Genomic DNA, 15,300 nt, shown 5'->3' with positions numbered 1-15,300 from the left:
ACACACACACACACACACACACACACACACACACACACACACACACACACACACACACACACACACACACACACACAGTTCTATCCGTATCTGCCCCCCTCCCTCTCCTTCAACAACATCCCCATTCAAGTGCATCAGCTCCAGGCATCCTTCCTCCCTCCCCTCTCTCCCTCCCTTCCCACCCCCTCCCCATCGTTCACTAGTAGCCTAAGCACATAAAAAATACATCAAACACAGCCGTCCGCCCAAGGCCTCGTCACACGCAAAATCATCTCTCCCTCCATCTCTCTCTTAAAAAGAAAAAGCCGAGTTACAAAAGACAACTACAGAGGACACTGATAAGAGGAGCGATAGACTGAACTCTGAGGACTGAGGGTCATCAGTGAGGCCTCCTGTGGTGGTGGTGGGGGGCAGATTATTGTAATGTTTAAACCAACCACATCTCCCACCTTTGACACACACACACATGGGAAAGAATTAAAAAACAAAAAAAATAGGGAGCATGACTTACCTTGTGCATAATAAGACCTTGTTTGAATTGTACACAGCCTGCAGCGCCCTGACCCACTTCCCTCAGTTCAGCTCCACATCTACTCCAGCACCAGTCCCGGCTGTGACAGGGGCCGAGGGCGGCCAGCAGCACCCAAGGGCCACACTGTCAGATCCCCGGCGCTGAGATGCACAGAGACTGTAAAGAGAAAAGGCCTGCCGGACCTCCAGCTCACAGCCAGCGCTCTCATCAACAACAACAACAACAACAAAAAATCACCCAAATCAGCCGAGACGTGCTAAATTAAACCGCCAGTCCAGCACACGTTTTGATTTTTTTCTGGACTAATTATACACTTTTATTTTAGGCATGGATGTGAGCAGACACGCACGTACAGTGCACACGTCACGACACAGGCACTGCACACACCCGTTGGGTGCTACAGCTCATGTTTCTCTTCAATTATTCCACCCTCTGCCCTCTCTCCTACTCATAATCGGAATAAAGCCAGATCTGTGTCCTCTAGATATTTAGAAGCCAGGCCTCGGTGCCAAAACATGTAACCTTCCTCCTCTCTCAAGTGGAGAGTGAATAGGGAGATCAGAGGGTGGGGGTGGGAGCTTGGCTTTACCGCATTGACCTCATAATTTCCTCTCAGGGGTTAGACAAAGTTGTGAGATTGAGTTCGGAGAAGCGGGTGAGGAGAAAGAGAAGAGGGAATTTCTAAAAAAAAAAATCACAGACACTATTCCTATTAAATTCTAATTAGGATTGATTTCTTGACCCTGCACACAGGCCCTCAGGATTTGGAATCAAGTCTTTATCTCGGTTAATTGCATTGTAATGGCTCAAAAATAGACAGAGGCAGCTTCACACTAAATCATATCATTCATTTGCCCAAAACTTGTTGGCTCTTGAGATCTCTCAGAAATCCAGAGATGTTCTGAGACCTTTTAGAATCTGACACCAGTAATCAGAGCCGAGGCAGACAAACGTCGACAAAGGTACGACTGTAAAGGCTGCTTCGACAGCACTGGGATTAAGCCGGCCTGCCTGCAGGTACAGCAGCCCGCTGTGGGCGGGGCCCACCATGGGGTTCATTCCAGAGCCTCCTGGCATTGGCCCCTAATGATGTGTAATGGGCCCTTCTGCGCCCATTCCTAACCCCGGGACCTCTTCCTAATCACCGTGGCTACTAATGAGATGGAGAGACATGAAAGGGCTCGTTAGAGGACCCTCCCTTTAATGCCGGCCTATTATTAGCCACTTACCAAATCATTAGTCTCTAAACTGCGATTATGCTTTAAAGCTGGGAGACAAAGTGAAAGTAAGAGTGAAAGATTTACAGCGAAGGACAGGTGGAGAAGTGGAGCTATACGGCCTCGTCAAAACCTTAATGTTTTCCCACGAACAATCAGGAATGAATGCTGAGAAACACTAGATGTTTGTCTGTTTTCTGCTGTGTATTATGATCTCAAACAGTCTTTTATACTGGTAACCAGTGGCCTTTGGCATGCAGTCTTTAGAACATGCTGGAAGACACTCACTTCTGTCCATTTAAAGTCAAGAGGCGGCATTAGGACGTCTGCCATGAATGAAGACCGTCTTATCCACAAGATGACTGATAACTAAGTGTATTTGAGGCTAGGTGGTGTTCAAAATTGGCAATGAATCTTCACAAATACATTTTTGTTTCTTCATAAAAAGTGTTGCAAGAAGGAAAATCCTACAAAGTTATTGGTTTTGCAGTAATCTTGTCATAAACCAAAGTATTAGATTAATAAAATGTTTATCTGATGGTGGCGCCTAATGACAAATCAGATGATCACCTAACTTATTAGAGGTCATCCTGATATCCTTGGATCATGGACATCTGTGCCAAATTTAATGTTAGCCCTTAAATGAGTTGCACAAACACACACCTGACCACCTGATACCGACAGCCGGTCTGACAACAGAAGACAAAAGCAATGTCTTAAAATACACTTTTATTTACAATGTAAAACAAATAAGTTTAAAATCATCAAAAAACTCCCTAATCATTAAAAAACAAATCAATCCTATTTACATGATAAAACATTTTTAAATAGACCTCTGTCAGAAAGTCCAGATTAAGTCAAGTAAGGTGTGACAGATGAATGCTTCCGTTGGCGTGACCACAAGCCCAACTAGAGAGGTGATCGTGAGGAAGAAGAGATGCCTCAGTGGTGTGTTTAAGTTTGCCATTTTAAGGCAATGTGTAAACATGTACGTACACACACACACACACGCACACACACACACACACACACACGCACATCTATATTTGAGTCTCAAGAGCGATGCAGAAGGCACCTCGGCACGCAACCGTCCCTTTACCACCCACTTCATTTTTGAGGTCTTACTGGCTTGTGAAATACTGGATATGAGGTCCATTCAGGCTTTTAACTGCTGATGATTATCCTTCAGCTGGTAGTGTTACCACCTCAGTGGTCCAGGAAGTTGAAGATGCTCCTCTGGGGGCCTTTAGTCTGTCCTGCAGGTCTGTTCTCCCTGCACACCCTCTTTGCTGCTGGGTTCACCGCTTCCACAGGCCCCCTCTTCTTCATCGTCTGAGGATCAAAAACATTGAAAGTTATACATTTATTTTGTGGTTAAACTATAATTAATGCAGTATAAAAAAAAAAAACAACTTCATAAAATGTAGTTCATGATGAATATTGTGGTAAATCCGGCTTTGAAAAAATAGCTTTTGTGCTCAATAGGATCTAATGGAACCAGTGGGCTTTGGCTCCACCTAGTGTCTTAAATCTAGAAGTCATCCAAAACGATACGTTCACCCGTCACACTCATATGACTATCACACCGAGTAATCTCTGCCCACAATCTTTGGAAAGTATTTTGTTTTTGTGCTCATTTCAGAACACGGAGTTCAAAACACAAAACCAGACTGGGTGGATGGGGAAGATCAAAGTGGGCAAAGTTCAGGGGCGGTGATTTAATCTTTTCATAAAAAATAAAATCAGCTGGAAAATATGACTGAGCATGTTTTTTATTAGCTACCAAACAGTTTTTTCTATGAAAAACACTGAAGATATTTAAAGAACACAGGAGAGTCAGCTGTATGAGCTTATTGTTTTCAAGACCAGTGGTGAGGCAAATTGTGCTCATGTAGTCGGGCGGCCCCGTTTCACCTGTTTTGCAACAATGCACGCTACGATTTGCAACAAGACATCTTCATTTCGAAACATTTATCCAATCAAAACAAAGCATTCATCATTCTGGCGATACATGCACGAGGGGGCCAGAGGGGACAGCACCCCGAAAATAGAGCATCCTTCTGTCCCTCCTCCAACACCTGGACAAGTATAAGGTTAGACTCACCTGTTTCTTGGGAGCGTCTGAGGTCGACTTGTCCTTCTCAGGAGACAGAGTCTGGAACAGGAAGCCTCTGCTGTTTCTGGGAGCCAGAGGATTCCCCTCTGAGATAGAAGCCAGCTTCTGGAGGACGGAGTGAGGCTGACTCAGAAGTGACCCTCTCCTCACCTGGAAGCAAATCAATAAAACAACAAGTCTTACCTTGAACTTTGACAGACACAAGGAAAATGAAAAAAAAAAAAAAAAATGATATCCAAGGCTAATGGTAAACATCAACTCACGTCTCTTCCTCGTTTTTTAAAAACTTTTTCAGTGAGGTTACATTTAGTAATCGTAACACATGACATAATCATGCTGAGAAAAAGTTTATTTTGTTTGTTGAACAGATCAGATATGCACAAAATGAAAAATTTAAATTCAATGAACCTACCTGTGAGGGTTGCGAGGGTCTCTGGAAGGGGTTGAGAGCCGGTGTCTTCTTCTCTGGCTGTGGTGCCACAGAGGGCTCTGGTATGAAAAGGGTGAAAGTTAGACAGTGAAATATTCATATTCCTCAAATGTTTTCACACTGACGTAGAAGACTTTATCTCTGCCTTGAAAGATGCTAAATAATTACGTTTAAATCATCCAAATTATTTCAAAGGAGTGTTAAAAAAAAAAAAAGAAGAAAATTCATGTGTTCAGTTGACTTAATGACCTTTAAATCCAACTAATATCCTGTTGCACAGCCCACTTTGTCATTTGAATGTGAGTTAACAAAATGGCCAGTAACAAACTCCATAATTATTACATGTAGAAACTCAGTTTTAGTTACATTTCTTTTTCTCCAGGAACTCAAGAATGCCACAACTTTGTGGAAATAAATGTTCCAAAGTAAGTTGACAGGATTGGCAGAAGTTTCCCCCTCGTCAGGGTAAGTTTAGTTTGCTGGGACACGTGTCAGTGTTTTGGTGCAATCAGAGTGTGTGTGTGTGTGTGTGTGTGTGTGTGTGTGTGTGTGTGTGTGTGTGTGTGTGTGTGTGTGTGTGTCTCTGCATTATCTGTAAAGCTCTGTAGCACATCAGGTGATCAAAAAGCATTTATCAGAGGCTCTAAGATAAGACTTTTTTTCTCTGCTAAAATCTGGAAACTGTTAATCACACCTTCATCCATTCACAGAAAATGCTCCCAAACTTTGGAATGATCCGTCAGGTGATTGTGTTTTCTACCTATTTACGATAGAAGTCTATTTCTGTAGTTATCATTGGACAACAGCATGTTTAAGTGTTTTATTTAAGGTCATGAATTATTTTGCACGGCCTATCAACCGACCTTTTCTCTGCAGAGTCTTGGCGGTCAGTTTCTTGGCCAGCTTCATAAATTGACTGTCTTCCTCTCCGATCTTCTCATCCTCTGCATCCTCTGCATCCATATCTTCCCCTTTCTTGGCTTTCTGTTGAGACTGTGAGAGGAGACAGAGAAACGGTAATGAAGACAACATAACAACATCCCCTTTGTATGTTTACAGGGACAACTCTCTTCTAAGACTGCGTTGAATTTACATAAAATTGCATTTTAAAATCAGTCAATACTATAAAAAGGTATTTCTATTAATGGCTCCTCACAATGACCTGTGAGTAATGACTGTAAAGCTACCTGTTCTCTGAGCCACTGTTCTCTCTCCAGTCTCTCTTTCCTCCTCTGGACCTCGGACAGGTCCACTTCTTCATCTTCCTCCTCCTCTTCCCCACCTTCTGCTCCCGTCCTGTCTGCGCCAAATTCATCATCTGGGAGGAAAAATTCAAAAGGAAACTCTAAATGGCTTGTTGGAACAACTTTGAAGGAAGCTTAGTTAAGTTTGTAGAATCTAAAAACAGAAGATGATGATTCCCCCCCACACAAACACACACACTGAGTTTTGATTAATTTAGTCTTTTCATATTTGGTGTTATTCCTTCATGTATGTATTATCAATTCTGGTGTATCTGGAATTCTGCATATCTAAGGTTATAGCCTGATAGCTAATCACAAAACTATAAACATTCTCTATGTGCGTTTCTGTTGATCCAAGTGTACAGCATTTAATAAAAATTTGCAAAACTTTAAATGAACAGCTATTAATCCTGGTGTTCAGACACTTGGGTTAGGTCTTCTTTTACTGTCTGAAAACCCCATCAAATTCTAGTTTAATTACCAGTTTATGATATGAACTCACCAATATTTTTCCAACGGAAGCGGCGAGCTCGTCCCGGGCCGTCAGAGTGTAGGTCGCCGTCAGCGAGGTAGCGCTCCTGATAGAGCCTCAGACGCCGCTTGTCATCGTCCATTACCTGCTTCCTGTAGGAACAATGCCGGTAGGACGAAGGTTTACGTTTTCATTTCTGAAGCAAGACATCCAGCTTGCATTATTAAGACCTGAGCATCTCTCATTCAGGCAGTTCGAGCTCGGGACGTTATACTCACATGTGGATCTTGTTGACCTGGTCCTGCAGCTCTTCGTCAGAGGGAAGCTCCTCGAGAAGCTCCTCCTCCTCGTATTCGCTCTCTCCGTCTCCGTCCTCGTCGTCGCTGCCCATGTCACTGCCGGACAGCTCAGCCTCCGACTCCAGGTAGTCGGTCAAACGCCTGTGAGCAGGAGACAGGAAAACGATTAACATCTGTGCTACAGCGTGGATTATCTGATAAAAATGATTTTACAATATTGTCAAACACCAACTTTAAATTCTACACTTACATTTTCTTCTTCTTCTTCTTCTTAACCCGCTGTGATGCGAAGACACCCTGCATCTCCTCCTCTTCTACGTCATTGTCATCGTCCTCACCAGCATCTGCCTCATCCTCCTCTCCAACGTTTTCCTCTCCACCATCCTCATCCTCCTCCTACAAACCCCACAATCCACTTGTCATTTCCATCATTAAGACATACATCCAGCATGTCATTTAAACCACAGAGACAATCTTACCTGTTCACTGTGACTTTCCACATCTGACAGAAGGCGGAACTCGCTGTCCTCTTCCTCCTCCTCCTCCTCTTGCTGCTCTTCCTCCTCTGACTTATTTTTACTTTATACAGAGAAATCACAATGAGAATCTTACATTGCACATTAATATCAGAATTAATTTATCTTTAATCAAGAGGACTGAAGTAGTGAGTAGAAAAGAGGAAATATGGACACAAGGAGAGAAGTTTTGTAAAGAATTACAAAAAGTAATCAACTTTTACATCAAATATTTTGGGAGGTCTTTAAACTTTACCTGTCTTGTGCTGGAGAGGCCGTGTGAGCATAACCTGAAATTGGCAGCAAGCGAGACAAATCTTAATATTGTGTTACTGGAAGTAAAAACAAGTCAAAACAAAAGACTGAAGTACAGTACAGGTGATGTAGCAAAAACTAATTTACCTGGACTAGGAAACTTCCCTGAACACAGGCCCAGGAGCTGATCCATGGTATTATCAGACTCTTCATCCCGTCCTCTGTCCTCTCTCTTGTCCGTTACCTTCCGCTCGTCTCCTGCCTGTGTCTGTGGAAACGCTCCGGAGCACAACCCCAGCAGCTCGTCCTCCTGCGACACCCCGAGGCCTCCTGCTCTGCTTGAGCCGCTGTGCGCTGTCCCGAAAACCCCCGAGCACAACCCCAACAGCTCCCCCATGTTGGCATCCATCGCATTCTCATCCAGGCTGTCCAGGATCAGCTGTCTCTTGTGGGATCGAGGCGCACCGGGTCGCGACCCCACGTTGAGGAAGCCGTCCGCATCTAGCAGCTGAGAGTGGGTGTCGTCCTCCAGGGAGAAGCGGCCTTGGGAGTCTCCTCCGGGACCTGAAGCCGCTCCGCCCAGGGGCCCCGAATCTGCTCCTGGGGATGGAGGCGCATACAGGTCCTGGGAGTCCTCAGCGGGGAGGCAGAGAGACGGCTCGGAGAGTTTGCCTGAGCTCTGATGGAGAGGGAAAAAAAAGTTACAGGTTACTGAGTGACAACATTATGTATAAATGGAAATTTTACTTTGTTTAATAGTTGCCTTTCCCTATTTTCACGAACAAAGTAATCCCGTTTATCTTGAGTTTTTGTATAAACTTAAAGCTTCCTTACTTTCCTGCACAGGCTCTCGTTTATTTCTCGTTAAGTCATGTAAATGTGAATATAAGTTGTTTACAAGAATGTCTATGAGTGCATATCGTATCTTTATTGTGTATTTCATGAACAAACAAATAAATAAATGAATTCATGACACTAAAATTGTACACATACATTGATTTAATCCTATGCATTTTTAGGAGAAATCAAACCCCTGGTGATGACATTTTGGTTGTCTAAGTATTGAGCATTTTTATATCTTACTTTGGAGGCAGAGCCGAGGAAGCTGGGCCTGAAGAGGCAGGGGGAAGGGGAGCGGAACATGGAGGAGTTGGAGTTGGAGACGCTCCTCCCTGCGGAGCGCTGGTGACTGACAGGCTGGTAGGAGGTTATCATGGATCCCGCCAGCTCAAAGCTGCTGTTGTGGCTGTTGTCCTTCACCAGAGACAGAGAGTCGTACTCTTCTGGAGACGGGAAGGACGAAGGAGAGCGTGAGAAAAGACCACCGAGCGTCGTGTCAAAAGGAGCACTTTCAAGCTGATTCAAATACATTGTTATCAATCTATTTAAATCATTATCTCTCATTAATAACTAATGATAACTATACTTTTGTCTGATTTGAGCTCAACAGTCTCTCACTCTACCCACCCATCTTATTGCTGTTGCTGTTACTGTCCTGTCCAGAAGGACCAGACCTTCTTACACCATCACTGAAAAGGAGAGCAGTGCATACAATTATGAAGCTACAACAATTAGAAATAGTTTCAAGTTTTTAGTGGCTTAGAAATGCCAAAACGCCACTATTTCATGTATTATACGGCAATGCTTAAGTAAGTGACACTAACTGATAATTTCAAAGTGCATTCTCTAGAGTCACTTACAAAGTTACAATGTTAAAACCATAAAAAAACACACACACACACACACTCCAAAACTGCACTTACCCGGTACGAGAGCAGGAGTTGCCGGGGAACAGCATGAGTGTGCTGTCTGTATTGATCAGGTCGGAGTGTCGGTTTTGCCACAGGAGAAGGACTCCTGATACTCTGGGCAACACTGCCATCCTCATCTTCATGCTCCTTATCTTCTTCCTCGCCACCATCACCTCCGAGTAAGTCATCTACGTTCTGGTGGAGAAAAATGAAGATGAAAAGTTTGGGCTTTACGTGAGAACAAGCAAATGAATTGCTCCAAAGTAGCTAAGACACAAACATCCCCTTACCTCTTCCTCCTCAGACTCATCTGTCATCTCATCCTCCTCCTCTTCCTCATCCCCACACTCTTCGTTGTCAAGGCGATTCAGCTCGGCCTTGCGCGCCCTCTCCTCCTGCCTCCGTTGGGCCATGGCGAGCTGCAGGCGCTGCTTCAGAGTCAGCAGCTTCTCTCCTGTGAAACGAGGAGACAGAGGAGGTTAGTGATGTCGCTGAAAAGAGGCCTGCGATACGCCTGTCACACTTAACTCATGTCCCAGAAACCCTTGCCTCTTTGCACATCACATCACGTGCATTATATCCACACCTGGTTTGGTTGCCACAGGCTCCTCTGCTCCCTCTTTAACGGCGACAGTGACTGACTCGGTTTTCAGCTCCTCCTGGCCAGATGGGGCGCTGTCTTTGCGGACGATGTTGACCTGCATGGTTCGCTCTCCCTGAGGGCGTGCCGGTGCCTTGGCGTGACGGAGGTAACGCACTTTCAGGGCCTCCACACCTGATTGAAGAAGAGAGGTGATGCATGTAATAGCAGACAAGTTGATTCAGATTTATTACAGGTTGTCTTCCTAAAAGAATTGGCGCTCACCAGAGTTGAGCGACGAAGGCTCGAGCTGAACGAAGGCCCCGTCATCTGGACACAATTTAGCGACAGGTAGGGGGTGCAGTCCAAGCCTCTTCAGTCTGGCCAACTTGTCCATTTTGGGTTTGGTTGGTTGCTGTGCTGAGGGCTCTGCTGCGGCCGAATCAGAGCTTCCACAGTGGGCTGCTAAAGGCTCCACCGAAGCCCCAGACACAGGCTCTTTCTGCGGGGACAACTCTGTAGTCTTGTTTTGCTCTGCTGGTGCAGGAGGTGTTTCTTCTCCAGAATCAGAAGCAGGTCTCACCGCTCCATCTGCTGTGACCGACTCCTGCAGACTCTCGGAGAGGTAAAGCATCGGTCCGGATTCCTGGTCGGGATCTTGGCTCGCCGTTGCCTCTCTGGCCTGGCTGAGGCTCTCTTGCTGCGGGGACGAGGTGGCGGCGGGGTGAGATATGGGCTGGATCTGAGTGGACGACAGATCTAGAGAGGGAGAGGAGTCCTGCTCTGTGGATGGCTGCAGAGGCTCACTGGGAGGAGGAGGTGGAGGAGCCGATGGCGTCTCCAACATCATGGCTGAATACTTTGTGGATCTGAAGGAAATAAGATTGATTTTTATTAATGAATTTGTTCATCAAGGAAGCCTTGAAACTCAAGTGAGAATTGATTGGATGTTGATTGTGTGTTTAAATGACAGGAATGATTGCCATACTTGACATTTACTTAATTAAATGTGAAATTAAACTTGTCCAGCAATTAAATGGTGGCTTTGGTAGGTCACTTGTCTTTCACAAAATGAGACTTCTCTGGTAAAATTGTGATTACACATAGTAATTGTTGGCCAATGCAGCTATCTGTTGCTCTGAAGCATGTGTGTTATGCGTTAAGTTTGTCTTTACTTCAATAACGCCATGGCAGGACCCTCCGGCCGGGTTCTCTTCCTGAAGAACTGGTCGATGGTCTTCGGCTCAGGGAGGTGGTAGGGCAGGCCAAGTGTGGACTCTACAAAGACAGACGAACGCGTCAAAGATGCAGTCTCTGTAGCACGGAAGACATTAGACTCCCCTTTTTAAGTCTGAATCACAGGTATGAAATCATGAATAATCATCAGAAAACACTTCAAACGTTGCCACAATAGAAGTTGTTTGTTGTAAACTGACCTCTGACCAGCCTCTGAGACTCGCTGTGGAGCTGCTTCATTGCCTCTTTGCTGGCGCGCGCAGCTTTCCTCTCCTGAAAACGTTACATGTTGAGAATGAAAACAGCTTTGTTTGGGTATTCATTTTAAAGCATTTAGAATAAAGTCAAGTATTTTGCCACTACATACCACACGTTGGGGTTTCTCTGCTGGGTCTTCATCTTCCTCCTCTTCCTCCTCATCCAGGAAAGGATCCTGCAGTAATATTTAAAACACTGATTACACAAAAGCCTGTCTGGACAACAGCTGTCATCACCTCAGCATTTCACCTAAGTGTAATTAGCAACCTCTTCTCCCAGTGTAATATGCATCAGCTGTGCAGTGATAACAACAACAACAAGCAAGGGCTTAAACTCCTGCTGACAGCTTTTACATATAAACACAGTGCTTGTTCTGATCTTTAATATCCCCAAGTCATCTTTTTTGTACCTTGTGTTTTTTCATCTTTTGTTTGACAGCAGCTCGGATGGCCTCCAGAGACTCTTCCTCATCCTCATCGTCCAGACCAGTGTCAAACAGGTCTGTGTCGCCCAGCAGACACCCACTGTCATTCAGAGCCCGAGGGAGAGGCGTGTTCTGGGGAAATGGGTGCAAAAGTTGTTTAAATTATAAAATATGATTAACATTATGGATTCTTATTCGAGAACAACCGTTTGATTCTGATTCTGCGTCGTTTAACATTTAATTTGACATCTAAAATGTTTAACTTTGTGTAGATGTTAATTTATTTGATTGGATAATTTTGGTTCTCCAGATAATAATAAACACATTTTGCCATATCACCATTTACATAAAGAATAATTCCAATAGATACAAATATGAGAATGTGAAATATGAAGAAAACATTTGACATGTACAGCAGTATGTACTCTATATACAACACATGGTTTATGTGCTGTTTCCAAACTTATCATGACATAGAAGTGAAGTAGTGTTTTTTTCTCCAAACATCTCCAGACTAGAATCTCACCATTAGAAGTAGAAAACACTACAGAGAGAAAAAGGCTGAGCTTCACTAACCTCATTCATTTCAGAGAGCCTCTCCTTTTTCTTCAGTTTTTCCACAGCTTTGCTCTGCTTCTCCTTCTTCTCCCGATGCCTCTTGCTCTTCTCTCTCTTCTTCCGTTCCTTCGGTGATTTCACCTCCTCCTGTTGCTCCTCCATTCCTCCACTTTGCTCCTGCTCAGGCTCGCTGTCTTCACTGTCAACCGGAGCGCGGCTTATTCTCTTGCTCTTCTTCTGCACCCCCCTCTCTTTCCTCTCATCCTTCTCGCCTGCCTCTTCGGCCTCCATCTCCTCCGCGCTGGAAGCGGATAAGACCAGCGCTTCGGCCATGTGTACACTGTTCTCCGCAGCGGCCTCCTCTTCCTCACTGTCACTGTCCCTAATGGCGTTACGGTGAGGCTTTCTGTGAACTTTGATGGCTTCATCGTCGTCAGATTCTAAAAATGAAATAACAATTTAGAAAACAGGGCATTTTCCATCTCATCTGAAATAATAATAAAAAAAAGTTTCTGCTGGTGTTCTGTGCTTGATCTTACTTTTATTTGCTCTAGTTTTAATAAATAATAAATGTAACCTTACTCTCTCCACCCTTACTTTTTTGATTTTAAAACGCACTTAAAGTAAATGTGATTCTTCAAAACAAGATAAATAATTATTCTCTTTAATCTGTATGTGCAGCCATGTCATTGAGGCACTTTTTTTAAACGTCGCATTTATTTTTTCACACCTTAATAGAATTTACATGGGGCAATTTGTCGTCAGGGGAATATTGTGGATCACATAATGCCATTCAAAAAGTAATTTCACTGATACACCTATTGTAAGCTTTGTGATTAAGTGGCCGCTAAAAACAAACTGTATAATGTAAGTGTAACAAGTTCACCACAATTGTCCCTCATTTACACAGCCAAAGTGTCTCCTGCCCCGTCTCAAGCAGGATTATCATCCATTGTTGTGTTACTTCACCTGGTAGCTCTTCTCTTTTGTTAGCTGTCTCAGTGACCATTTCCTCTGCTGGGGAGCCCATCCCGCTGTCTGAATCACTCTCCGTTGCTGTTTGGGCCACAACCAGGAGCCCCTCAGCCTGGGTACAATAACACAAAAACAGTTTTCACCCATTGTGAAGTGCATTTTCTGTAGTCTGGGGGAAATGCAGTCAGTTTGGGCTGATGTCTGTTTACTGGGTAAAAATAAATAAAATGTTGCTCATTATTCAATGTTACACACTCTCAATCTAAGGCACACCCTACCAAACTCTAGTTTTCATGGTTGCTTGTTGTGCTCTGTGTAGTTCTACTGTAACCATACTTTAATGAAATCCAAGTAGTGCTAGGTATCAATGGCATGGTTAAAGTGGCAGACTGCAAACATTGACGTCCAACTCGCTGCACAACCGTTTCAAAGATGCCAAAGTTAAACCGTGTGGCTGTATTTGTCAAAAAGCTAACGAAAACATAGTTTCTCTGCTAAGTTAACATTGATTATGCCACACGAGTGTGTGACTTTAATCAGCCCGATGGATGTTAAATTACATTAGTGGCACATTGTTATAAACCAAACAATGAGCACGTACGATAGCTGATGTAACGTTAGCGGTCTCTCTTCCTTTCTACGACTGTAGTTAACTTAGCTCGCTAATGTTACACGCAATACATATGAAAAACACTTACAGGCACAAGTGATTGATCTACGGGATGCCCACGTACCATAAACTGCTTAGATATAAGATTTTAACAGTGTAGGTTAAGTAAAATGACAAACTAACATGCATGTAATCAATGTGAGCAGGCCAAGACTACAACCTCAATCCCTGCTGGCTAAACCTAAACTAGCGAGCTAGCTCACTGGCTAACGCTAACTAGATCCGCAATGAGCACATTTGTCTCTGTGCTCCTGATCTTGCCCGTCGTTTCCCGTTAAAGTTACTCATGACCGACAACATATATGCCAGACTCATTCTTTTCCTATAAATAACGTTAGATGTCCAAATAAGCCACCGATCTCTGAAAGCATGTCCTCACCTGTTGTTGAGAAACGACCAGGCTCATCTTTGTCCGCCGAGCTAGTTGACGCTCTTCAGTGAAGTGAAGCAGCCGAGACAACGCTTCGTCGACTGTCCGCGGACACAACAGACGTGGAAAAGCAAGTGTCTGCGTGACAAAGGCTGTTTCAGGAAGTTAAAGCATAATTAAAAAGCTTTTATGTGGGCTGTTTCTCTTCCTCCCGCCTGTTCCATACACACCGAATTGAAATTTTGATCTTTCGCGCGCCGTGACAGCTGGCCCGCAGTTTTTCGTCACCGAGTTGTCAATCGCTCTCTTCTCGCAATCCTATTGGACGATATGGTCCGTTTGTACCCGCCCACTGTGACGACACGGCTTGGTGTGAGCTGATTTTAAATCCCGGGAATGCTCGGGCGGGTGGGGTTCCAGGCAAGCATGCGCGAGAGCTTTCGACCTGATATTCCTAAAATGATCCTACTCTCTGAATGTGTACATTACAAAATAAGAGTTCCCTACTGTGAAATATACATTAACAGTTTGGCTCATCAACAGATGAGCACTTTGTGCACATTCAGGGTGATGTCTGCATCGTGCATCACTGTGAATATACTGATTTATCTATATGGACACTCTCTTAGCTCTGGGCAATAATGTTATATTACTATTAAACTAAATTTCAGCAAAACAGTTATTATTCAGTTTTTGAGATAAAGACTTTACATCCAGAATATTTAATGGTTTTAATGCATTAATTGATATAGATTAAACTACCCAAGAAATAGTTCAAAATAGCTCCCTCTAGGCTAACTCTATAAAATAATAAAACACGTATAAAAACTAAGTACATTTTGCTGACAATACTTACAGCTTTACTGCTACTTCAGAAAGATTTTGAACGCATGATTCTTTTCTTGTAATGGAGTATTTTTACACGGTTGTGTAACTACTCAAGTAAAGCATCTGATTCAGCGGTGAAACAAATACTCTTTTCTTTGAGTAAAAGCAGCATTGCCAGTGTTGAAGTAAAAGTCCTGCATTAAAATTTTACCAAAGTAAAAGTTCAGAAGAATAACCTTCAAAACATATACAAGATTCCAAAAGTAAAAGGAGTCATGACAGAGAATAGCCCAAATTATAGATATACTACCGTATATTATTGGATATATAATGGTATATTATCTATCAATGTGAAAGGGCCAATTGAAATTACTTTAAATACTGCTAGTTAGTTAAATTTAAAATAACGCGTTATAATTTATTCGTATCTTGCATTAAATGGAATCACTAAAGTTGCCTAATTCAGTAGGCTATTTACTAATTGACTTTATTAATAGAGTGATTCAGTAATTACTCAATTAATTAACAATAATTACTTCTACTAGGATCAAAGTACAATATTTGATTGAA

At 43.4% G+C, this 15,300-nt stretch overlaps 2 protein-coding genes across 2 annotated transcripts in view; one reads left to right on the top strand and one right to left on the bottom strand.

Moving 5' to 3' along the window:
* Positions 1–15,300, top strand: part of cldn35 (claudin 35) — a 242,449-nt gene that overhangs the window by 198,756 nt on the left and 28,393 nt on the right. The gene's annotated exons all lie outside the window — the stretch shown is intronic.
* On the bottom strand, positions 2,529–14,163 carry LOC129097510 (claspin). The gene is given in 25 exon segments (XM_054606388.1): positions 2,529–3,081; positions 3,854–4,015; positions 4,278–4,354; positions 5,159–5,288; positions 5,483–5,613; positions 6,042–6,163; positions 6,290–6,451; positions 6,561–6,706; positions 6,790–6,889; positions 7,082–7,115; positions 7,228–7,759; positions 8,164–8,363; positions 8,548–8,609; positions 8,844–8,918; positions 8,920–9,026; positions 9,122–9,285; positions 9,418–9,606; positions 9,697–10,280; positions 10,587–10,689; positions 10,848–10,920; positions 11,015–11,080; positions 11,315–11,461; positions 11,906–12,327; positions 12,857–12,974; positions 13,912–14,163. Coding segments are annotated over 25 exon segments (4,059 nt in total). The 5' UTR covers positions 13,939–14,163; the 3' UTR covers positions 2,529–2,955.

Source organism: Anoplopoma fimbria, chromosome 10 (genome assembly GCF_027596085.1).
Source record: "Anoplopoma fimbria isolate UVic2021 breed Golden Eagle Sablefish chromosome 10, Afim_UVic_2022, whole genome shotgun sequence".
Lineage (NCBI taxonomy): Eukaryota > Metazoa > Chordata > Actinopteri > Perciformes > Anoplopomatidae > Anoplopoma > Anoplopoma fimbria.
The sequence above is the reverse complement of the archived record's forward strand: the minus strand, read 5'-3'. Positions and strand labels throughout refer to the sequence as shown.